Source organism: Vidua chalybeata, chromosome W (assembly GCF_026979565.1).
Source record: "Vidua chalybeata isolate OUT-0048 chromosome W, bVidCha1 merged haplotype, whole genome shotgun sequence".
Taxonomy (NCBI): domain Eukaryota; kingdom Metazoa; phylum Chordata; class Aves; order Passeriformes; family Viduidae; genus Vidua; species Vidua chalybeata.
This window is the reverse complement of record NC_071569.1, coordinates 2622748-2648793: the sequence shown is the minus strand read 5'-3', so window position 1 is coordinate 2648793 and position 26046 is coordinate 2622748. Positions and strand designations below refer to the sequence as shown.

Genomic DNA, 26046 nt, shown 5'->3' with positions numbered 1-26046 from the left:
ATGGCTAGCACATTCTGTCGTCTCCTGGCTGGCCGTGCAACTGCTGCATCCTTTGCAGCAGCAGGCACAGGGATCCTAACTGCTGGGTACCTCTTCAATAAGCAAAATGTTAAAGCTACTGTTCAAGAAAAACGAAAACTCTTCCCTCCAAGGTAAGCTCTTTGGGTTTAATAGTCACTTGAGCATAGGGCCCAGCTAACTGAGCTAGGCATAGCAATTAACTCTTTGGAGGAGGAAGATCTCCATTAAAGCTGCAGAGCACCTATTCCCTCACTCAAACACACCATCTATGTGTCTGCATATGGATTGTTAACTGCCAACCTAAAACCCAGCATCCTTTATTAATAACCCCAGTTTTAGATAGCACTGACAATGGCATTCAAGGACAGAAAAAAGGGATGTTAGATCATATCAACATACTTACAAAATCATTGCCAAACAATTACAAGCCTGAAAAATCGTTCAATTTTTAGGCAAAGCACCAAATCAATTTTTATTTTATCTTGTCAGCTCTTGAATGCTTTCAGTGTCTATTGGACTGGTTGGTTGCATAGATTCTAATATTAGGAAGCATAAAAGTATTTTAATTATACAAGTAGTAAAGAAATATCTTCTATAACTACTGTACTTGAAATATTCCTAATTCTGTTTAAAACCTAGTTGGTTGATAATTAGAAACTAACTACAAATATGTATGCTGACTTTGCTGGCCATATTTGCGAAAAAACAAAACACCCAAAAAAAGGACCAGGCTTTGACAGACTTTTTTTTTTTTTTCCCATGCCAAATACTATATTAGTTCAAATAAACTCTCATAAAAGTAATGGGGTTGTGCATAAAGCAAAGTGCTATCAAAACAAGGTAAATGTGATCTGACTCATAAAAATGCTTTCTGAAAGCATATAATCTTCATTTTCTCTGCTTTATTATATTGTAGAGCTTTTGGTAAATAAAACCATTAAAACAACCCCAAATATTGTTAAATAGATTCCTAGCTGATATAGATCAGACAGTTACACTGATGTCCACAAAGCTGCAAGAATATCTCAGTTCAGAATGAGAGCTCTTATTCAGTTAAACATAATTAATTTCCTACTTGAACAAAACAATGTTAGAGCACTTTTAATTCTCAGTAAGTGTCTTAGCAGAGATTTAATAGGCTTTAATACACTTTCAAGGATTCATTTGTCTGGTTGCTCCAAGTAACAGAAAACTGCTACTGTCTGTTAGTGGGGTTGCCCAGCAGTGCAGTGTGGAGTACTTTGTGTGACTTCAATATACCTCCCTTCCTAAATTTCAGTGTAATATATTGTGATGGGTTATCTTTGTCTGGCTGCCATATACCCACACAGCCACTCTTTTACTCCCCCTTGTCAGCAAGACAGGAGGAGAAAATAAGGTTAAAAACCTTGTGGGTAGAGATAAAGACAAAGAGATCAGTGGCCAATTATCATCATAGGCAAAACAGACTTGACTCAGGGAAGAATAATTTTAAAAATTGCTAATCAGTTGTAACAGAGTAGGACATTGAGAAATAAAAACAAAAATAAAATCACCTGTCCCCCACACTCCCCTTCTTCCCAGGCTTGACTTCACTCCTAGCTCTTCTACCTCCTCCTCCCAAAGCGGCATAGGCAGGGATGGGGAATGGGGGTTCTGTTCAGCTCATAACACTTTGCCACTCCTTCCTCCTCACGCTGTTCCCCTGATTCAGAGTTGGTTTCCTCCCATGGGATACAGTCCTTCATTAATATGTTGGTTTTGCATGACCTGGTTTTTGGTAGCTGGGGGGCCACAGAGGCAGTTTATATGAGAAGCTGCTAGAAGCTTCCACCATGTCAGGCAGAGTCAATCCCTGATGGCTCTGAAGATGGACATGCCGCTGGCCAAACCTGGGCCAATTAGAGACGTTGGTAACGCCTCTGTAATAACATATTTAAGAAGAAATTCCAAACAAAGTGGGGAAACAGATTTTTCCTAGCCAGAGAACATGAGGAGGTGAGAACATGTGAGGGAAAACAACATGGTGACACCAAGGTCAGTGGAGAAGGAGAGGGAGAAGGTGCTCCAGATGCTGGAGCTGAGATTCCTCTGCAAGCCATGATGATGACCATGGTGAAGCAGGCTGTCCCCCTGCAGCTCATGGGGATTCTGGGGATTCACAGGGGATGCAGAGATCCCCTCAGAGCCTGGGGGGGAGGTGCCCAGGCCAGAGCGGGTGGATGCCTAGAGGAGGCTGTGATCCAGTGGGAGACCCAGTGGAGAGAGGGGGCCCCCTGCTTCCAAGCTGGAGCAGCCTGTCCTTGGAGGACTGCACTCCATGGAAGAGTGATCCATGCTGCAACAGTTTTGGATGGACTGCTTGCCCTTGGAGGGACTCACGTTGCAGCAAGTGCAGTAGGACTGCTGCTCATGAGAGTGGACCCATGCTGGAGAAGTTTATGGAGAACTGTCTCCCGTGGGAGGGACCCCATGGCATAGCAGGGGAAGGACTACTTTCCCTGAGCAGTGGAAGAAAACCTCAGGTGATGAACTGACCAAAACCCATACTCCTTGTCTCCTTGCGCTGTTGGTAGGAAGGGAGAAGGGGGCTTGGGGGTAGGTGTTCTTAAGGGCTTATTTTACTTCTCATTATCTTCCTCTGATTTTGTTAGTAATAAATTCACTTTGTACCTCCAAGCCGAGCTTGTTTTGCCCTTGGGGTGTTTTCTCCCAGTCCTTATATCAACTCATGAACCCTTTGTTTAATTTTTTTTTCTTTCCTCTGCACAGTTGTGGCAGGGGAGGCTGAGTGAGTGACTTTCTTAGGTGCCTGGCATTTGGCCAGTGTCAAACCACGACAGTGAACTTCAGTATGAATCCCTCTGAAGAACAAACTGCAGTTCTTCAAGAACTGCTCCTGCATGGGTCCTCCACAGACCACAGTTCCTGCCAGAAAACGTGCTCCTGCATGGTCTACTGTCCATGGACCACAGTTCCTGCCAGAAGCCTGCTCTATCATTGGCTCACCATGGGCTGCAGCTTCCCTCAGGGCACATCATTCTCCTCTGGCATGGGATCCTTCATGGGCTGCAGGGGTTTAGCCTGCCTCACCATGGTCTTCACCACAGGCTGCAGGGGAATCTCTGCTCCGGCACCTGAAGCACCTCCTCTCCCTCCTTCTTCACTGACCTTGATGTCTGCAGGGTTGTTTTTCTCCCATTTTTTCTTACTTTTCTCTCTCACAACTGCTATGCAGTGTCTTTTACCCTTTCTTAAATATGTTATCACAGAAGCGTCACCAGCTTCACTGATTGGCGCAGCCTTGGCCAGTGCTGGGGTCCATTTTGGAGCCCACTGAAACTGTCTCTGAGCATGAAGGCAGCTCCTGATTTCTTCTCATAGAAGCCATTCCTGCAGCCCCTCCGCTAGAAAAATCTTGCCACATAAAGTGGATATATGTATAAAACAAGAACTAATTATATTTTTCAGCTATGCTGTGTATTCCATATTTCCTGATTGTGTAAGTAGTTTCTTAAACTAGCAAGGGTTACTGTTTAAAGATATTGTATTCAGTGGTTATTATGTTTTTTTCTCTTCAGTGCAGACTATCCTGATCTCCGCAAACATAACAACTGCATGGCTGAATGCCTCACACCAGCAATTTATGCCAGGCTAAGGGACAAGATGACTCCCAATGGCTACACCCTAGACCAGTGTATCCAAACTGGGGTTGACAATCCTGGCCATCCTTTCATTAAAACTGTGGGCATGGTTGCAGGTGATGAAGAATCCTATGAGGTAAAGTATTTTCACAATGCTATTATATTTTTTTCAGTTTGTATGGCATATTTCACAAGACCTCATTATATGAACACATATTCTTAGTCGAATATGGACTTCTAAGAAAAATTGTGTCCCAGAGAATATATATGGGGCAGATCATGTACATTTTCCCTACTCTTTATGAGGATTTGAATGCTATTCTACATTATGAAATGCAGTGAATACGAGGCATTGCTAAAGGAGCCCTCTCTACTGCAGTCAAAGTCAATAGAATATGGTTGCTTGGGAGCAATCCTTTATTTGCCTCCAACAGCTACTCTCTTTCTTAATACTAAACATAGTTTATGGAAAAACAACAGGAGACATCAAAATAAAGGTAATATGGAAATTACACTGTAAAACAACTGTGGCAGAACTGAAAAGAAAATGGCTTCTGTGAAGTGCTGGGCATCTTTAAGCCATAACTAGTGGACCCTGACAAAAGCTAAAGACAGTATTAGTATATAAAAGAGAAGAAAATCCTTGTTTTTATTGACCTGTGTGGTCTTCTTCCTTCAATCTACCATACAATAGTATATTATTATATAATCTCTTAAGAGTATCCTAAATGCTAGGCTCCTCAACATGGAAGAAGACATCTGATGTTCTGGGACTACCAGCTTCTATGATTTGTTTTACTTATTTAGACATAGTGACTGCCTTGAAAAGCTCTGCTAGAGTTATTACTGAACAACAGAATGAAGGTGTGATTGTGATCAGTGTTGACATACCTGTGCTAAATCGTTCTAAGTAGCACCAGTAGTCAATGGCAGTGAAGACAGGTATTCTCATATGACCTAAGAACAGGGCACAAGCTGCCTGGAGACTGAATGTGTATTTTAGTTGCTAATAAATCCTGAAATTTAATCTGGTTGCCATCACATATAGTACCTATCTGTGGTAACTAGAATAATCTTGCAACTAAAGTAAGGTGCAATTTTTGTTGTGAAGGTGAGCAACCACTATAGAGCATTGTTTAGGTCAAAATGACTGAACTCCACCACCAATAATCTCCCAATTTGTTGTTAGGCGACAGAGTGAAATTCCATGTTCTGCTTCTAGATGTACAGGAGAAACTCAGAGCAATTGCAAAACTCATGGCAAACTACTGGCAGTTACCATCTTCTACATAAACAATAGATCTATTGAAATAGATTTTGAGAGGTAATTTTTTCAGACACATTTTCAAAGATACAACCCACATGACCCTTCCCTTTATATTTACCCCAGTCAGCACTTGCTGACAACCATGGCTATCATCCAGGAGCCTGTACCCAGGGATTTCCCTTGTGACTGAAGTTAGTGCAATAAAGTGTTTCTATGATAGTGAAGACTTTTTGTAGATTCTCTTAACTCCATAGGTATTTGCTGAGATTTTTGACCCTGTCATTAAAGTGAGACATAATGGCTATGATCCATGCACAATGAAGCATCACACAGACCTGGATGCATCCAAGGTAGGATTTAAATAAAATCATGAGGAAATCAAGATTCAATGCTGCTGCTTACAATGATGATATTGTATATAATAGTACATTTTTCCCCTGATCAAACTCCAAAGAAATTGAGGAAACTTGCTAAAGAAACTGGAATGACACAAATTACTGAAATGGCACATCCCACAGGGAGTATGTCTGAATGAAGCGAGCTCTGGTTCTGTCCTTTCTTATTGCAAGCCTGTTAGTTTACAGCTTAGATTTGCTGGGGTTTTCAGCATCTGACAAGCTAGCATCTACATGGCCTTTCTTTCTCTTCCTTATTCTTTTCTTCTAATTTCCTCTCTTTACTGGACCACTTTCACCTGACTGCTTCATTCAATTACACCCTGACATTATGCAGAAGTGTCAGAGGTACAAGACTGTGCAAAAGAAGCAAGCTAGGAGCCAAGAGTGATAGCAAGACAGGCAAAACAGCGGATCCACCAAAGGCGCATTTCCACAGTACCCAAGCAAGTAGAGAACAGGTGAACAGGTCTAGTTACATTAAACAGGTTTGATGCCTAGAGATGCTGACCTAGAACAGAGACTAGACAGAGTTAGAAGAATAAAGTAGGTATTTATTAAAAGGCCTTAAAGGATACACCTTGGGCAGTACAAGAGCCTGGCCAGGGCTACATCCAAGATGGACACAAGATGGATGACAGTCACGAATTTTCACACTTATAAGTTTTGGTCCATTTACATATTGGGGTTAATTGTCCAGTTACAGCTTCAGGTTATGAAGTTCCATCCTCCTGGTTGCTTTCTTCAATTCGCTGTTGTTTATGCTTTTGGGCCTGAGGCTGTCCTTGGTTCTCAAGCTGGAAAAGGATTGTTTTGTCTAACTACCCCATGAAGAGAACTTACATTTAATATGAAGTTCAGAGTAACACACTAAGGCAGTATAGAATCTGAAAAATATGAAAGCTAAAACTTAAGACATCAGGTTCAGCCAACAGGCCAGTGATTGACAGAAAAGCCCATAGTGACAAGGCAAGTCTGAGGTCAGGTCAGCGAGGCAGGGTCAGGATAAACAAGGTACAAGACCAGGCACAGGCATACTTTGAAAGTAGCTCAGATGAGGACTGAAAGGTGCTTTAAATTAAATGCAGCTCAAACCAAGGTTTAAAGACTGCACATGAAACTTCTCAGAAATCTTTTTCAGACAGCTATTTTAAAAGTGGTTGGATCCATGGTTACACAACTGTGCAATATCAGAGCTGGATAAAACCCAGTGGAGAGAGGGTGAAAGAGGTTTGCAGAAATCTTTGGTGCACTCATGGATCTAACAGCAAACTAGTTGCATTCCTACCTTGTTCTTAACAGAGGTATTGATCCCAGCTGGTACAAAACATTTGGGGCTTTGCCTAATGGCACGGTGAGCCTGTTCATGAGCTAAAGTTAACCATGTATTTAAGGATCAGAGTGAAAACATTCCCCTTCTCCTGCACACACAGAGTCAAGTCTTAGCCATTTCTTAGTGTTTCCTTCATAGTTCAATAATGGCATTGATTAGTATAATCTTAGACTTTCTTCTTTCAAAAGAACTTCCACACCTGGCTGAATTTTCATGTTCATATCCATGTTTCGAAAAGCCATTCAGATCTTTTCATATTCCATGCCAGAGCTAAGAAAAATCAGCTGGTTACTTCGCCACATTTAGTCAGCAAAAGAACTTTGGAGTTTCTTAAAAAACCCTTAGTATTTGAAACAGAGGGGTTCCTAATGTTCTGTGATATCTAGAAGAGGTCATGATTCCTGGGCAGAAAGGTGACCCATTTTTTATGATGGGATTTTTAAATGGTGCTGTACAAAATGGGTGACTGTATGTAAATTAAAAAACAATCTTCCTTCAGATCACCCATGGTCAATTTGATGAGCGATATGTCTTCTCATCACGAGTACGTACTGGTCGTAGCATCCGGGGTCTCAGCCTTCCTCCAGCTTGTACCAGGGCAGAGAGAAGAGAAGTGGAAAATGTTGTAGTCACTGCTCTAGCTGGGCTGAAAGGAGACCTTTCTGGAAAGTACTATAGCTTGACAAATATGTCTGAGAAGGATCAGCAGCAGCTTATTGATGTAAGTATAACTCCATGTTATGTCTGGCTTTTGCATGTGTCCTCCTTTACTAAATGAGATGTCTTTCATGTCTATTTCTTCTTGTGTATAGGGGTAACTGATACGAGCACAGGTTGGTTCTCTGGTTCAGTGGCAGTGTCTGTCACAGGGGTTGGAGTAAGCGCAGGACCTGTCACCAGGGCTCAAGTAGCCACAATGTCTATCATTGAGGTTGTAGAAGCTTCAGTGCCTGTCATTTTGTTATCAGATCCAGAGACCTTCTCTTCCTCCTGAGGGTACTGAGTAGTGTAGAACAGGGTTCTGTAGGCATTAGCTAGGCCCCAACAGGTTGCAGTGATTTGTATCTTTCTGGAATTGCCAGGGTGACAGCATACTTCTTCCTAATATTTTACTATTTTTTCAGGATTCTGCACATTTTCAGGGGTTCCAAAATGTCGGAGGTGGTCACTGTCCTGGGTACTTGCCCATATTCTCACACACCCAGCCATTCATAACTATCCATCCTTGAGATAGATGCCTGGGTGATGTTCTTAAATAACTGTTTAACCTTAAACAAGACCTGAACCATATTCAGCAACATGCTGGCTCCTAGTACAAGGATTGGGTTGGTTTCAAGGGTGTGCAAAGGGTATTCAAAATCTTTAAAGTTCTCAAATGCTACTGTAATCAGAGGAAGGAAGGAAGGGAGGAAGGGAGGAAGGGAGGAAGGGAGGAAGGGAGGGAGGAAGGGAGGGAGGAAGGGAGGGAGGAAGGGAGGGAGGAAGGGAGGGAGGAAGGGAGGGAGGAAGGGAGGGAGGAAGGGAGGGAGGAAGGGAGGAAGGGAGGAAGGAAGGGAGGAAGGAAGGGAGGAAGGAAGGGAGGAAGGAAGGGAGGAAGGAAGGGAGGAAGGAAGGAAGGAAGGAAGGAAGGAAGGAAGGAAGGAAGGAAGGAAGGAAGGAAGGAAGGAAGGAAGGAAGGAAGGAAGGAAGGAAGGAAGGAAGGAAGGAAGGAAGGAAGGAAGGAAGGAAGGAAGGAAGGAAGGAAGGAAGGAAGGAAGGAAGGAAGGAAGGAAGGAAGGAAGGAAGGAAGGAAGGAAGGAAGGAAGGAAGGAAGGAAGGAAGGAAGGAAGGAAGGAAGGAAGGAAGGAAGGAAGGAAGGAAGGAAGGAAGGAAGGAAGGAAGGAAGGAAGGAAGGAAGGAAGGAAGGAAGGAAGGAAGGAAGGAAGGAAGGAAGGAAGGAAGGAAGGAAGGAAGGAAGGAAGGAAGGAAGGAAGGAAGGAAGGAAGGAATCTCCCCCATAGGTTGGCTTTCTGGGAGTGAAAATAAAAGATGTAATTATTGATAGTTCCCAGTAGATAGCTGTTTTGATGGTGGGCAGGGTCAGTACCAAAGACAGATACCAACTTAAGGATTAATGTAATTTACTATAATACTAAACTGCAAAGAATTACAAAAGGATAAGCTAAGCAATCCATCTAATCATTGCTACAAAAGAATGCCTATAGTGATTAAGAAAGTTACATCACCAGTTACCCCAATACTTTACCACTTCATCCAGATCTGCACAAAAGCTGGGGGAAGACACTGTCACAGCAAAGGACTGGAGGACCACTCCTGGTAACTGAGAAATCCTACAGGTGCACCCACCTACAGGCAAAGAGGCTTCCAGTTTCACTGTGAGAGTAGCCCAGCTTTTATGTTGAATAAACAAGCTACTGTTATTTATAGTATGGAAACATCTGGTTTTATTCTCCTGTTGGGTTTCTCCCAAAGCCTGTCCAGGCCTCAAGGAGGAACCGAGGGAGTTGTCCTTGTTCCTACACCCCCAGACAAGGCTAGATGTGGTCTTGTCTAGTTTCTAAATAGGGAAACGTAAATACATGTTTTGCCAATGAATGGATGCATATATCATATTGCTAATAATACAATTTTAATAAGTGGATACATATAATATTTGGTTGAAAGGTTCATCTAGAGGTCAACTTTGACCCAGGGCCTGTTGTTCAGGCCTTAGTACTTTGGTAGCTCCCAAAGTACAGAGATGGTGGCAATGATGAGTGCATGGACCACCTTAGTTTTACCACCAGCAAGTCTACTATATCATAAGCCCATACTACAAAGTCCACTACAATCATAATCTGAGCCCAGGTCCCAAGGACAATAAATAGCCACAGGGAACACATACAGCAAGTAAGACATTATGTAAAAAAACCTGAGAACAAGCACAACAGCTCTGAGAGCAAATGAATCAACACTGACCAGCAGCTACTAAACCAATACAATGAATGTTGATAACAAACTTGTTTTAACATGGTCTTTTCCAATCTTCCATGATCTCAACTCAAGAAAAGTCTGTCGTGTTTTAACCCCAGCTGGCAAGTAAGTACCATGCAGCCACTCCTCAGCTGCTCCAACTCCCCTCAGTTTATATAATGAGCATGATATTCTATGGTATGGAATATCCCTTTGGCCAGTTCAAGTCAGCTGTTCAAGTCATGCTCCCTCCTAGCTTTTTGTGCACCTCCTCATTGGCAGACTATGTGAAACTGAGAAGTCCTTGAATTAGAGTAAGCACTGCTGAGCAACAACCAAAACATGAGTGTGTTATCAACATTATTCTCATACTTTAAGCCAGGAAAGAATCAGGTTCACAAGCCATGCTATTTCATTTAATTGTATTGACTAATTTAATATTAAATGCATAAGACAGGGTTATACTGCTTCCCTTAATAAACTTCAATTTATTTTGTATCTTTCTCTGTTTTTATTTCTCCTTCTGGTCCCATTTTTGTGTCCAGGATCATTTTCTCTTTGATAAGCCAGTGTCCCCTTTGCTAACATGTGCTGGGATGGCACGTGACTGGCCAGATGCCAGAGGAATCTGGTATGTTGTGTGATACGTAGAAGCTTGTCTCATGTTTTAAAAAAAGTATTACAAGTCTCCTTGCTTCTCCTAACCCCGCAGTCACTCTACACTGGTACTCACAGCATGTTCAGTTTGCTTTTAAATATTTTTGTAGTGTTTTAAATTATTAATTGAAGAAAAAATAAAGACCTTTGTATTTTTATAGGCAAAGACACAGAAATGATGCAAGGATTGTTGAAGTGTTAGAAACCATAGAAGAGCTTGATAACAGTCACAAAGGAATTAGGGCTTCTCCCACAATAAAGGTAGAAGGATCAATACCCCAGCTGAAGTGCATTTACACCAATGCCTGCAGCATGAGCAGCAAACAGGAGGAGCTGGAAGTCATTGCACAGCTGAAAAACTATGATATAATTGCAGTCATGAAAACATGGTGGGATGACTCAGAACTGGAGTGCTTCAATAGATGGCTATAAACTCTTCAGAAGGGATAGGCAAGGAAGGAGAGGCCATAGGGTAGCCGTGTATGTTAGGGAGTGTTTTGACTGTTTAGAGCTTGCCAATGGTGATGAAAGGGTTGCATGTTTATAAGCAAGAACCAGGGAAAGGGCTAACAAGGCAGATATCCTTGTGGTCTTCATTTAACCAGGATGAAAAGGCAGATGAAATATTCTATGAGCATCTGGGAGTAGTCTCACATTCACTAGCCCTTTTTCTCTTGGAGACTTCAACTTACCACTTGTCTGCTGGAAATACAATACAGCAGAGAGGAAACAATCTAAAAGGTTCCTGGAATGCACAGAAGAAAACTTCATGACACAGCTGGACAATGAGCCAACTAGGGAAGGCATGCTCGCTGGACTTTTTGTTTGTGAAAAGAGAAAGAACTGTGGGTGATATGATGTTTGGGGGCCATTTTGAGCACAGCTATCATGAAATGATAAGGGTTTTCAATTCTTGGAGAAGTAAGAAATATGGTTACCAGAACTGCTACCTTGGACTTCTGGAAGGCAGACTTTGGCCTGTTTAAGGGCCTGGTTGAGAGAGTGCCTTGTGAGGCAGTCCTGAAGAGCAAAGGAGTCCAGGAAGCACAGCTAGAAGTTAATATGGCAACTTCCATAAAAGGGAATAAAAATAGTTGTATAAATACATTAACAACACAAGAAGGGCTAAGGACAATCTCCACCCTTTATTGGATGGGAGGGGGAAACATGGTGACAAAGGATGAGGAAAGGCTGAGGCACTTAATGCCCTCATTACCTCAATCTTTAATAGTAAGATTGATTGTTCTCAGTGCACCCAACCCTCTGAGCTGGAAGACAGTCAGGGAGTCGAATGAAGCCCCATTATCCAAGGGGAAATGGTCAGTGACCTGCAACACTACTTAGAAATACAAAAGTCAATGGGGCCCAAAGGGATCCTTCCAAGAGTACCGAGGTAGTGGGAGAAAGCACTCACCAAGCTGCTTTCAATCATTTACCAGCAGTCCTGCCTAACCGAGGAGGTCTCAGTTGATTGGAAGTTACCAAATGTGAAGTCCATCTACAAGAAGGGACAGAAGGGCAATCTGAGGAACTACAGGCCTGTCAGCATGACCTTGGTGTGCAGGAAGGTTAGGGAGCAGATCATCATGAGTGCCATCAAATGGCATGTACAGGACAAGCAGGGGATCAGACCCAACCAGCATGGGATTAGGAAAGGCAGATTCTGCTTGACTAACCTGGTCTCCTTCTAAGACAAAGTGATCCACTTAGTAGATGAGGGAAAGGCTGCAGGTGTTGTTTAGCTGGGCTTTGGTAAAGCCTTTGACACAGTTTCACACAGCATTCTCCTGAAGAAACTAGCTGCTCATGGCTTGAAAGGGTGTACTCTCACTCTCTGCTGGGTAAAAAACTGACTGGATGGCTGGATCCAAAGAGATGTGGTGAATGGAGTTAAAAGTAACAAGTGATGTTTCTCAGGGCTCAGTATTGGGTTCAATTCTGTTTAATATCTTTATTGATAATTTGGATGAGGGCATCAAGTGAACCCTTAATATATTTGCAGATGACACCAAGTTCGGCAGGAGTGTTGACCTGCTTGAGGGCAGGAAGGCTCTGTAGAGGGATCTGGACAGACTAGATAGATGGGCTGAGGCCAATTGCATGAAGTTCAACCAGGATAAATGCCAGGTCCTGCACTTGGGTCACAACTACCCCATGCAACGCCACAGGCTTGGGGAAGAGTGTCTAGAAAGCTGCTCAGTAGAAAAGGACTTGGGGGTGTTAGTCAATAGCCATCTGCATATGAGCCTGAAGTGTGCCCAGGTGGCCAAGAAGGCCAATGGCATCCTGACTTGTATCAGAAATAGTGTGGCCAGCAGGGTGAGGGAAGTGATTGTCCTGTACTTGGCACTGGTGGGGTCACACCTCAAATACTGTGTTCAATTTTGGGCCCCTCACTACAAGAAAGACGTTGAAGTTCTGGAGTGTGTCCAGAGAAGCTGGTGAAGGGTCTAGACCACAAGTCAGATGAGAAGTGGCTGAGGGAACCAGACTTGTTCCGTCTGGAGAAAAGGAAACTGAGGGGAGATCTTCTCACTCTCTACAACTACCTGAGGTAGGGGTCAGCCTCTTCTCCTGGGTAAGAAGCAATAGGATAAGAAAAAATGGCCTCAAGTTGTACCAGGGGAGGTTTAGATTCGATATTAGGAGAAATTTCTTCACCAAAAGGGCTGTGAAGCATTGGAACAGACTGCCCAGGGAAGTGATAGAGACACCATCCCTGGAGGTATTTAAAAGACATGTAGATGTGGCACTTAAGGACATGGTTTAGTGGTGGACTTGGCAGTGTTAGGTTAATGGTTAGACTTGATGATCTTATGTGTCTTTTCCAACCTAAATAATCCCATTATTCTATGATTCTACATAAACAATCATTAATAACAGCAACACAATGTAGCACCATAAACATGGGTCCTTCTATGGGTTTTTTAACATGTTTTTTCTATTTCAAGATAAAAGTTTGATTTTAGAAAGAGTCTGTGCATCACCATGAAATTATTTCCACAGGCTTTTGTCAGGTTTTACAGTGCATGCTCCCTGACAAAGCAGGTTTAACTTATCAGAATAATACTGAATAGGCTTCTGAACATGATGCGGTATTGCCATAGAACAGATTTTTTTTTCTTTTTTTCTGTGTTGTGGTATCACTCAGCATTCCTTAATGCAATGGGAAGATTCATTTAATTAAAGAAGCTGAGTCAGAACAATATCAATCTCTGGAAAATCCTACCCTGAATATTTGTACGTGACTGAAAATGAAATAACTAGACCTCTCTGTAACTATAATGTCAGGCCACAGGATGTTTGCACCTGTTCAGTTTTGCATTGTCAAAGTGTGAAAAGCGAGCTGCAGTAAAAGGCAGACTGCAAGTTAGGCTCCCAGTGAAGTTGCAAATTTCACATGTTTCAAACTTGGTCATATTCTACTGTTTGTATGTACAAATCTTATCAATCACTTTCTACATTCTGTAGAAAAATTGTTGCAAAAGACAGAAAAAATGGAGAAAAGCAAGGAAAAATGACCTCAGGTTTGATCTAGCACTTTATAAACCTAGTCATGACTAATCTGTCTGGAACAAGAATAGATAACTTCTCTGTAGGCATTATCTTAATTGACAAGCCAGCATCTTTAATGCAGTGTCCAGAAGCAATATGTAGTTGTTTTCCTCAGACATATAATTTGACTGATGTGGCAATTCAGTGTTCTAAAGTGATATGAAGGGCACTGGGATTTGATTTAGAAGACAATACAATTAGGTATGGTCATGTGGCTGTGCCCTCAGTTTTTTTCTAACTGCACAATTTTCTAACAACAGTAAAAACCATCCCCAAGGACTGAAGATGCAGAATTTGGCTTCTCCCTTTACCTGTTCCCTTAGCAGCTGTACATCCCAACTGTGTTAATGTTTGAAGACATGTTCTTCATAGCTCAGCTTCAGGGCAGCATGATGTGATCAGAGAAAACTGCTCTTCCCACTGTGACTTGAGAAACCTGCATAATTCCATTGGCATGGGGGAATCAAGATGTGAAAGTAGCTTAACTGCATCCTTAACTGTGCAGAGCAACGTTATTTTGCAGTGCTTAACCAACCTCTTTGCAGTCCTGAAAGACTGTAATGAAACTAAGGATACTGAGAGTTATTTTTCAGGGCCTATCTTGTGCTTTAAAGCTGTTTTTTTCTCTCAACCAGGCATAACAATGACAAGACATTTCTTGTCTGGATTAATGAAGAGGACCACACCAGGGTGATCTCCATGGAAAAGGGTGGCAACATGAAACGGGTGTTTGAAAGATTTTGTAATGGTTTAAAAGAGGTAGTAACTCAGTGAATTTATTATACCTGTTTGTTTATTGTTGGGCTGTTGTCAGCATTACTTAACATGATTAACACTGAACTGACATCTCCAGAAGCAACAAAATAAAGTAACACCAGTTCAAGTAGCAACCCACATTAATAGCAGTTAAAGAAGGAAACAAATTGTTAGCTGAATTGTAGAAAAAATAGGCAAAATGACATTTTAGCTTTTATATTACAATCTTCAGCACTGAATGGCTAAAGAAATGTTTTTTTTCTTTTTCCTTGGAACAATTGCTTTATTTGTCTCACTCTGGAAAAGCAGCTTTCACTCCAGCTTCCCTGGATTTCTAGACTCCTCTGTCTCAGGAAATCCCCAACTGCTGTATAGCTTATACAATTGTACACTCCCATATTGCTTCCAAGCCACCAACATAGGCCTTCACCTGAAAAAAACCCAAACAAATACCACATGGCAAAGTAGGGAAAGCAGGGAACTATAATGGCTTCTACATGTATATTAACCAGAAAAGGAAAGTCAAAGAAGGTGTACCCCTCCTGATAAACAGTGCTGGTGAACTGGTAACAATGGATGAGAAGGCTGATGCACTCAACAATTTTTTTTCTCAGTCTTCAATGGCAACCTCTCTTCCCACACTTCTCCTGTGGATAGACAGCAGGATGGGGACTGGGGAGCAAAGTGCTTCCCACCGTAAGTAAAGATCAGGTTCATGACCACCTGAGTAACCTGAATATACAAAAGTCTATGGGACCCAATGAGATGCAACCCAGAGTCCTGGAGGAATTGGCTGATGTAGTTGCCAAGCCACTCTGCATGATACTTGAAAAATCTTGGCAGTCAGGTGAAGTCCCAGGTTCCTGGAAAATGGAAAACATTGTCCCCATCTTTAAAAAGGGTAGAAAGCAGGACCCTGGGAACTACTGACCTGTTAGCCTCATCTCTGTGCTTGGGAAGATCATAGAACAGATCCTCCTAGAAGCTATGTTAAGGCACATGGAGGATGGGGAGGTGGTTCAAGGCAGCCAGCACTACTGTACCAAGGGCACATCCTGCCAGACCCACCTAGTGGCCTTCTATGATGGGGTGACTACATCAGTGGACAAAGAAAGAACTACAGATATCATTTATCTGGGCTTCTGTAAAGCCTTTGACATGGTCCCCCCCAACATCCTTCTCTCTGAACTGAAGAGAGATGGATTTGATGAGTGGACTGTTAGATATATAAGAAATTAGTTGGACAGTCACATCCAGAGGGTAGTGGTCAGTGGCTCAGTCCCAATGGACATCAGTGGTGAGTGGTGTCCCTCAGGGGTCTGTATTTGGGCCAGTGTTATTCAATGTCTTCATCAAGAACATAGACAAAGGGATTGAATCACCCTCAGCAAGTTTGCAGATGACACCAAGCTGAGTGGTGTGGTTGACATGCCTGAAGGACAGGATGCCAGCCAGAGGGACCTGGACAAGCTCAAGAAGTGGGACCATGGGAATCTCATGAGGTTTAATAAAATCAAGTGCAAGGTTCTGTACCTGAGTAGGGGCAACCCCCAGTATCAATACAGGCTGGGGGATGAACACATCAAAAGCAGCTCTGCTGAGAAGGCCATGGAGGTGCTGGTGGATGAGCAACTGGATATGAGATGGCAATGTCTGCTTGCAGTCCAGAAAGCCAATTGCATCCTGGGCTGCATCAAAATAAATGTGGCCAGCAGGTCAAGGGAGGTGATGCTGCCCTTCTACTATGCTAATGTGAAACCCCACCTGGAGTGTCGCATCCAGCTTTGGGGTCCCCAGCACAGGAAGGACATTGACCTGTTGGAGCGAATTCAGAGGAGGCCACCAAGATTATTAGAGAGATGAAACACCTCTGCTATGAGAAAAGGTTGAAATAATTGGGTTTGTTCAGCCTGGAAAAGAGGCGGCTTTGGGGTAACCTAATTGCAGCCTTCTGGTACCTGAAGGGACCCTACGAGAAAAATTGAAAGAGATTGTTTACAAGAGCATGTAGTGATAGGACAAAGGGCAATGGGTTTAAATTGAAAGAGAGTAGGTTTAGATTAGATATTAGGAAGAAATTCTTTACTGTGAGGGTGGTGAGGCACTGGCACAGGTTTCCCAGAGAAGTTGTGGATGCCTCATCCTTGGAAGTGTTCAAGGACAAGTTGGATGGGGCTCTGAGCAACCTGGTCTAGTGAAAGGTGTCCCTGCCCATGGCAGGGGGTTGGAACTAGATGATCTTTAAGGTCCCTTCCAACCCAAGCCATTATACGATTATCTGATTGAGAAAGTGGTCCCTGAAGGTAAGTTCAGAGCATCTCTAAGAAATTTTAAGTATGTGGTGAGTTTGGAAACATGGAAAACCAAAAGTGCCTAGTGCATGCTTCATTAGCATCTGGGTGGTTCACTAGGATCTGGTATGCTTTTTTAGGCATATCCATAAGACTGAATAATGTACAGGATTGGGGTCTGACAGCTTGTGGATGTTGCTTCCATCTTTTCCTCTACTACTGTGCTTATCTCTTGTTCAAGAGAAGTAGGCCTCTGGACATTGACATATGGTCAGATAGCTTTGGAAACTGTGACCAGAGCAAGTGTATGAGGCAGGAAATCAGATCTAGTTTCTTACAAGCAATTTCTGTGTCCTCACACAATATTTAAATGTCAGGAGAGTCCATTATTTTGTAGTCTTCTGCAGAATGGAAATATTTGCCTATATTGCAGAGGACTTGTGTACCTGAACTCGCATAGGTATCTGATTATATTCTGACCGTGGCTTTACTTAACTGAAATTGTATTTTGGTCACAGAATTAAGTCTCAGAAGTGTATTTGAGTGGACAGAATAGTGGCTTATTCAAAGGTCAATAGACCTTTGTGATATTTCTGAGGATAATGATTTTAGTCTCCTTTGTAACTGGATTTTAGAATTACTAATGAAAATCATTATAGAGGACCTATGTAATCTTTTCATAGTGGAAGCAGGGCTATGAATTTTAAGCATTTAAAAATCAAGTGTCCTTCACCTAGCATCATGTAATCACCTTAAAAATGATATAAAACTAGGCTTTGGCTCCTTTTGTTTACTCCACAGTATTTGAGATGTTTGGTCTTGTGCTTTGCAACCTTGCTCTAAAAGCACCTAGGCTAGAAAATAATTTATACGATAGGTAAAAAAAAAATATTATGTGACCATGTAGTTTCATGGGCTAAGGCCATGTGATAAAGTGCTAAAGAGCCTTCAAGTTAAGGGTAGTGAGAAAATTATGAAGACATTTTTGTAATATTCACTGGGAAACTTGATGCCTTATGAATACAAAGGCTCATACTAGAGCCAATCCAGACTTTACTTGAGTATATTTATATGCACCTCCCTCGGTAAATAGTGAAGTTAATCATCAACATAGATACAAAGTGAAAAGAATTTAATCTATAAATAACTGTCAGAAGATGAGATGTTTGTATGCAGTTCTTTCTTTTTCTTCTTTTTCTTTTCTTTTTGCCTTCATAGGTTGAAAGATTAATTAAAGAACGAGGCTGGGAGTTCATGTGGAATGAACGTCTTGGATACATTCTGACTTGTCCTTCGAACCTAGGAACTGGTTTACGTGCTGGAGTCCATGTAAAGCTGCCAAAGCTTAGCAAGGTACATAAATTGTTTAAAAGGCCAGTGATATAAATTAGGTCTTCATGTGATTTATAAAGAAACAAATAAAAAATTACAGTTTACAGCAACTGGATGTTTGCAAGATGTGCAACAGCTAGGTCCCAGGCATAATGCATGACTGAGCATACTTGTTTTTTGAAAATTATTATATTTGTTATGGAAATTAATCTACTCAGCAGACAAACACCAAGACAGGCTATAATCCAAAGACAGAGGAAATTGTCTCTGCCTGTCATTCTGGAGATGGTATTAGATCATGGATAATAACAATAAGCAAGGCAAAAGACAATATGCACAAACCTATTTCTTCTGTTAGGATCCAAGGTTTCCAAAAATCCTGGATAACTTGAGGCTACAGAAGCGTGGCACTGGTGGAGTGGACACAGCAGCTGTAGCAGACGTGTATGATATCTCCAACTTGGACCGCATGGGTCGATCAGAGGTAACTTGTTTATTTTATTCCTTGCTTTTAAACTCAAATCTGCACTGAGACTGTTTCCCTCCATCTGAGTTCACTAAGAATTCAGTCATTTTTTGGAGTTATAACAGTTTTTTCTCCTTGTGAATTTAATCCAATGAAAAGGCTTACACAACAAAAAATTACTACAGTGCATGCAATGTTTGCCAAATATGACAAGTTCCTGAGCAAGTTCCATAAATGTGACTGGTTTACATCATGTGCTGAAGCATTTTATTGAAAGCATGCAGGTACTAGAAACATTTGGTTGTGGCAACAGAATTCCCTTGGGACAATGTTTCTCAGCATCACAGCATGAACTTTTATACCCAAATACCTCCTGGAGTACACAGCTATGAGATAGGTGTACAGGTTGTCTCTCCAGTGCTGGGCATGAGCTAGGTATCTAAGAATCATAGGATCATAGAATGGTTTGGGTTGGAAGGGACCTTAAAGATCATTTAGTTCCAACCCCTCTGCCATCAGATGGGATCTCACCAACTAGATCAGGTTGCCCAGGGCCCCATCAAGCTTGGCCTTGAACACTTCCAGGGATGGGGCATCCACAACTTCTCTGGGCAACCTGTGCCAGTACCTCACCACCCTCACAGTAAAGAATGTCTTCCTAATATTTAATCTACACCTACTCTCTTTCAGTTTGAACCCATTCCCCCTTGTCCTATCACTACACGCCCTTGTAAAAAGTCCCTCTCCATTTTTCTGAATGAGGTTCACTGAAGTTGTACACTGGGAACAGAGCTACATACTGTACATTGGACAGGTATCTGCTGTACCCAGTGCAAAATGCTGAGGAAAGAAGCAGGATTTTAGGACTAACCCACACAGGGAATCAAGCACTGACATTAAGAGTGGATTAACATGCCGTTTTCCTTTTAGGATTCAGTCATGCACTTTCACTCTATTGAGTTTGGCTGGGATGGCATTAGTTTTCCCCTGTGCAGCACCCCTAGTACTGTGCTTTGCATTGGTAGCCAGAATGGTGTTGATAACACACCAGTGTTTTGGCTACTGCTGAGCAGCGCTGGTGTAGCATCAGTGCTGTCTCCAACATTATGTCTCCCTTACCAGTAGGCTGAGGGTGGCCAAGATCTTGAGAGGGGGCATAACCAGGACAGCTAACCCAAACTGACCAAAGGGATATTCCATACCATATCACATCTGTTCAGATATAAAAGCTAAGAAAAGGAGGAGGAGGAGGGGGAAACATTCGTATTTATAGTGTTTGCCTTCTGGAGCAACCACTACACATGCTGAAGCCCTGCTTCCTGGGAAGAGGCCATAGATCACTTGCTAACACGAAGTAGAGAATAAAATCTTTGGGTTTTTTTTTTCCCCCATTGCTTGCATGTGTGCCACCTTTGCTTTTTCTTTAGTAAACTGCCTTTATCTTGACCCATGAGGGTTTTTTCCTATATTATGTTCTCCCCCCTCCCCCACATCCATCTGAGGAAGGGAGTGATAGAGTGGCTTGGTGGGCAAGTGACATCCAGCCAAGGTCAACCTACTACAGCAAGTTAGTCTAAACAGCTGTGGCCAAAAGTCTAGTCCTGCCATCCTACCAACTCCTAGTCATGTGAAGGAATCCCCACTTCCTTCCTCTACCCCATGCATCCAGAAGCTTTCAGGGCTCATGCTACTACTGGATTGGGGAAATGAGCGTGTCTTTTCCCCTCCTTGCACTTCCATTCCAATTAGTTTTCAGTTGACTGTTTTCTCATAGGAGAACATAATTTTTGCTTTTTCAGTCCCTCAAAGAACTATATGGCTTTAAAACTAAATAGCACAAAACTATATTAGTATCTTAATATCACAGAGTAAGTTTTAGTTTCTATGGTTGATGATGTATAGATTGTCCTCCGCAATTCACTAGTGTCCATTTGGATGCAGTGCATTCTTTCTCCTACAGTACTGACTGTATATTGAATAAAGCTGTTGTATTTCACAGAATATAGGTAAACAACAGTCTAAAACATCAAGAAGTAAACACATATGTACAGATGCTTTAAGCATGCTAAACAGTAAGGGAGAGCTCTGCATGATTCTGTGAGTCATTTCAGTATTACTCATATATCTCATTACTGTCCATCAAGAAAATACAACTATCCTACTTTCTACAGAAGAAAGAAAAAGTGCCAGTAGTCTTCACAGTCATTTACCAAATGTCAGACCAACGTTCCATAGCTTTTAAGCCCAAACACATTTGGATAAAGGCATTAATCCAAACCTCACAAGATGCTGTTGGCAAAACACCAGAACCTCTGTATTTACACTGGCATTTGTTGCTTCATAGAGAACTGCCCAGTGACTCTAAACATCCATGGCACTGCCTTTTCACTTTCTTTGTCCTAATATGCAAATTGTGAGAACACAGCAAATGGGAATCCATGGCTTTGACATGCTGTAGTTCTCAGCATCTTGTATTCTCAGAGTGGTAACATTTGAAATAGGTCTCTAAACTCAAGCCTAAACCTTTTATTTAAGCATTTATGTTTGTCTATTTATATAGTCATATGTGTAGGAGCAGAATTTGGTGGAAATTAGGGGACTATTTGAAAATTTCTAATGTTAGAAGGCCAAGCTCAGCATGAACAGAAGAAGGGGTAGGGAGAAGGGAATTACTATGGGCTTCCACTTTACCAATGCATGACCTATATTTCCTGTGTCACAGCATGTGTGATCTCTGTGTCCAGGTCATGATTCTTCTTGGGTCTGGCTTTACTTGCAGTCTTTGCCATACAAGCCAATTTTTTCCTTCCTCTGTTAACAGTGTTGCCTAAATCTTTTGTTATTATTGTTTTTCTTGTTGTTGTAGGTAGAACTAGTTCAGATTGTCATTGATGGCGTCAACTATCTAGTTGACTGTGAGAAGAAACTGGAAAGAGGTCAAGACATTAAAGTACCACCACCATTACCTCAGTTTGGCAGGAAGTGATCTTGTGTCTGATGTCTGTTAATGATAAAAAATATGGCTGCCATTTTGACAGAAAGGCACCTCTGTATATCTCTATTTAAATACCTTGTTTAATAAAACACTGCCTGATACCCAACGTCTCTCTAGAAGCCTGGTCGCACTAACAGAAAATAGTCTTAGTGCAGCTTTTGTAGGACAACCACTTTGTAGGGACTGCTTCCCTTTTCCCTTTGTCTTCTTAGGAACCTTTACCTAGGCTTTGAACCTTTCTTTCTTGTCTGATTATAAGGAAAGTATTACTTGAATAATGCAAAAGGCACAAATACATAACTCTAGCTTGTATGTACACTTATGGCTATATTTATGCAGACTTCTGAGCACCTGAGTTTTATTCACAGAAGCACTTGTCTTGAGTGCCTGTCCAGAGTACAAAAATCTCTCAGTCTGAAGGGCAGGTGCTTGCAATATGCTCATTACTTTTTCAGCATTCAACACCATGTTTAAAAGTTAACTAGAGCAAGCAGCTGCAAATGGCTTCAGTCTCTGAAGTCTGCCACTTGACCTGTCATCTGGAACTCATTGGTATCTCTGTATGGGACATGTCTCTTCTCTGTCCAGGACTGGTTTGCAGACAAACTTATTTACCATGTCATCCCAAACCCTCAGACTTTCTTAGCCCTGGTGGAGAGTTCACCAGTTCACCAGGTCGCTTTCAGGTGTTTTTCTCAGGTACCACCTCTGGCCTTAAACTGCAGCAAGCTAAACCTAAAATCAGAAGTAACAAATATCAGTTTGCTGATATTCTGTATCCAACAGAAACCTGCCCAGCATGACCTCTTCCAGTCTTTTCCTGCAGCTTTCTGGTCACGGGTAATAGGGACCAGGCTCCAGCACCAGTCACCCAAGTGCCCAGGATGTACTGGAATACCGTACCCTGAGTAAAAGCTTCTCAGTGCTCACCACTGTTCCATGTGGTGAGCAGCTTGGAAAAACAGCAGACAGTTAAAGTCCCTGTGCTTATCTTTTGCATATGAAGCATATTCAGTGTTTCAGAGTAGCCTTTCAAAACATGCTCTGGTGAATGTGCTGTCTGTGTTGACATTGAGCTGGGAGTAGTATCTGTAAGGCTATGTAGAAGAGGAGGGTATCTGTTCATGTATTGAGTTTGCATGGCAAGATTTTGGTAGTGGGGGGAGCTACAGGGATAGCTTCTGTAAGATGTCAGAAACTTCTCCCATGTCTGACAGTCAGTTGTAGCCAACTTCAAGACAGACTTGCCACTGGCCAAAGCTGAGCCAATCAGCCCTGGTGGTAGCACCCCTGTGATAACATTTAAGAAGGGGAAAAAGGTTCTGTGCAACAGCAGCCAGAAGAGAGGAGTGAGAATATGTGAGACAAACAACTCTGCAGATACCAAGGTCAGTGAAGAAAGAGGGGGAGGAGGTGGTCCAGGCTCCCCCATTCCCTGTCCCTGTATACTGCTTGGAGGGAGGAGGTAGAGAATTCAGGAAACAAACTGAGCTCAGGAAGGTGTTTTAAGATTTTTTTAAATTATTATTTCTTATTATCCTACTCTGACCTTTGACTGGCAATAAATTTAAATTTATTTCCCCAAGTCGAGTCTGTTTCACCTCTTATGGTAATTCCTGAGCGATCTTCCTGTCCTTATCTTGACCTACAAGTCTTTTGTCATATTTTTTTTTTCTGCCCCTGCCCATTTGAGGAAGGTGAGTGATAGAATGGCTTGGTGGGCACCTGGTATCCAGACAAGGTCAATCCACCACAGCTCCCTTAAGGGTATCCAGTCAAGGATCTTTTTAATGCAAAAGGGGATAAAAATAAAGGAGGGAAGCAAGGAACAACACATAGAAGATACAAACCTGACCAACAGACAGTAAGTGAGGCAATAGCAAGAAACAAACCTGGTCATTTAAAGTAATTGATAAGAGTATGAGGAAGGTGTGAACACTTATTTCAGTAAGATTATCTGATCAAGAACCTTGTCAAAATGGGATAAGGAAATGGATGAGACAATAAGCAAAACATCTAGACCTGACAAACAAAGAAGTGGCCATGACTGAAGGAAAGTCCAAAGGAAAGTCTGGGGGATGAGACTGAGCTGTACAGGGGGGTTTTCAACATCAGGGACATCCGAGCAGCAAGCCCCAGCCTCGTCAGGACCTGGAAGCCCTCAACAGCCAACCAGGTGAGGAGGGGGTGGTGCCGGGAGCAACCAAGGGAGATTTAAATGGTTCCAAGGAGCTCAGCACGTCTATGAGGGCATGGCATGGCAGTTTACACAGTAGGGTGGGCAAGTAGAGCTCCTCTCTGACCATCTCTGAGCAGCCAACAGAGGCAGCAAACAGACTCAGCAGCTGATAAGGAAGAGCAAAGAGATCCTTTTAGCCCCAGTCTTGTTAGCGTACTAGTTCAAGCTTCCTCAGTTATGGTGTTGCTATGCAGTAAAGCTCAATCCCATGTAGCTGCAGAAGTCACTGAACCAGCCATGTCAGTCTTCCAGCCAGCCAGACCTGCTAATGGTAGATGTAGCTCTCCAGGTCACAGATTGCCAGGATTGCCTGATGCCTCTTTGCGAGGCTGGGGGTGACAAACAGTCCTTTTGCAGAAGGTGTGCTGTGGTTGAGAAGCTGTGTTGCCAGATGTCTTGGTTTAAAGGACAGATGTTGGCCAAGGAAGGCAGGAACCTCCCTTGGAATGGAAAATATGACCTCCTTCCCTCCAAATTATTATAACTTTGAAATTACGGGGCTTTCAGGCAAAGATATGGGAAAAGGAATAACAATTCTTTGCTAGAATCTATATAATACCAAGACAAACAAACAACAACGACGGCAGCAACAACAAACAAAAACAGATACCCAGTAACAGCCTTCTGTCAAGCACTTTCCCCTTTGGTGTAGTTATGGTCACAGCCGGCAGAGGCGCTGTTGGCTCCAGGCTGGGCAGGGAAGGTGCAATGATTCTCCCGCGGCTGCAGGGGGCGCTGTGGCGCCAGTTCAGTCGCATCTCTACACAAGAATGGCAGGTGAGCTGCTGGGAGAGATAGAAAAGGAGCTTCCTTTACAAACCCACAGGGGCAGCCAGTCTCAGTGCCCCTCTGGATGGTGAAATGGGATGTAGCAGGAACCTCAGAGTAGCAGGCTGGAACAGCAACAGCAGGCACACCTGGGGGTGGTGTTATAGATACATATTATAATATTGTTTTTTTGCAAATATTAAAATGGATTTTATACGTGTAGTGTTAAAGTAACTTTGCTATGAAGATATAGTTTGTATTTCTGCTGTTAATTAAGCTTAGACATAGTAGTGAAATAGCTGATATAAGTATGCTTGCGTTAAAATGCCTGCTTGGATGGGATAACATCCAATGAACATAGGATGAGGACACCTGCTACAGATATGCCAACTATCAGCACTCACTGTCGGAAGACAGTGTGGACCCAGGCCCAAACTGGAAGTGATAAAGAGAAGGAGCCAAAACCACAGCCAAGAAACACGCATGCTCTAAAAAGGCAGATCCCAAGCAGAGGCCATGTAAAATAGTTCCTGGAATATGTAAACTAGTTTATGTATATGCATAAGGGTCTATGAATATGCAACAGGCTGATGTAAGGAGAAAAGATATTTAAGGGGTATCCCCAAAGGTAACAGTGTGGTCTTGGCGGAGTGCCAAGATGCACCCGGCCCTAATAACCTTTGCTCTATGGTCCTTGTCTCCTATTGTCCTTTATTAAACTTTTTAAATGGGGGCTCGTAAAACCAAGATATAAAGCCTCTTCTCCCGTGGCCCCGGAGATTTCAGACGAATGGCGCCCCTGCTGATTTTAGCAGATCAAATTACTTCTCTTGGGACCATCGGTGATTGCAGGTAAACCCGGAGACAGCAAAGGACTATATAATGAAAAAGAAGAAGGAGAAGGATCTAGAGGATTGTGAGTATATGTGTGTATGTATGCCTGAAGTGTGAGTGAAGTAGTTCTAGGAGTGTGCTTAGGGTAAAAGATCCTCATAATTATTTTGGGCCAGAATATAGTTCCATGTGAAAAACGCCAATCACTTGTTTTAAAAATTTAAAAGTTTAATAGTAATAAAATAGTTACAAAAACAGTAAGAAGAATTAGAGAAATAAGAATTTGGACAATCAGAGTTAGGACAATAAAGGACAATAAAAGCAAAGAATTATGGACGTCCAGATGCTCTCAGACACTAAGCCACAAAAAGCATGCCTTGTGAACAAAGGATTAACCCTTAAAAGCAATAGCTTGTTGCATATTCATATATCTCATACATGATGCATACATTCCTTTCAAACTAGGGATTTCTCTGGTTATTGTCAACTTTCCTCCTTAATCCTGTTGGCGCCTCAAAGACAAGAAGGAGGTGGAATAAAGTTTGTCTTTTCCGATAAGGAG

At 42.3% G+C, this 26046-nt stretch overlaps 1 protein-coding gene across 1 annotated transcript; it reads left to right on the top strand.

The window, feature by feature from the left end:
- LOC128802377 (creatine kinase S-type, mitochondrial) lies at positions 1-21733 on the top strand. Its single transcript, XM_053968695.1, has 9 exons — positions 1-152; positions 3582-3780; positions 5166-5261; positions 7139-7360; positions 10137-10222; positions 14439-14562; positions 18069-18203; positions 18541-18666; positions 21515-21733. The coding sequence occupies exons 1-9, from the start codon at positions 1-3 to the stop codon at positions 21632-21634; spliced, it is 1260 nt and encodes a 419-aa protein (XP_053824670.1). The 3' UTR covers positions 21635-21733.
- The last annotated feature ends 4313 nt before the right edge of the window (positions 21734-26046 follow it).

What these genes read in the sequence shown, in the direction of transcription:
- LOC128802377 (XM_053968695.1), top strand. Translation starts at nt 1, where the DNA reads ATGGCTAGCACATTCTGTCGTCTCCTGGCTGGCCGTGCAACTGCTGCA. An exon ending in ATCAGCAGCAGCTTATTGAT is followed by an intron (nt 7,361 to 10,136) that starts GTAAGTATAACT and finishes TTTTGTGTCCAG; the next exon opens with GATCATTTTCTCTTTGATAA. An exon ending in ACCGCATGGGTCGATCAGAG is followed by an intron (nt 18,667 to 21,514) that starts GTAACTTGTTTA and finishes TTGTTGTTGTAG; the next exon opens with GTAGAACTAGTTCAGATTGT.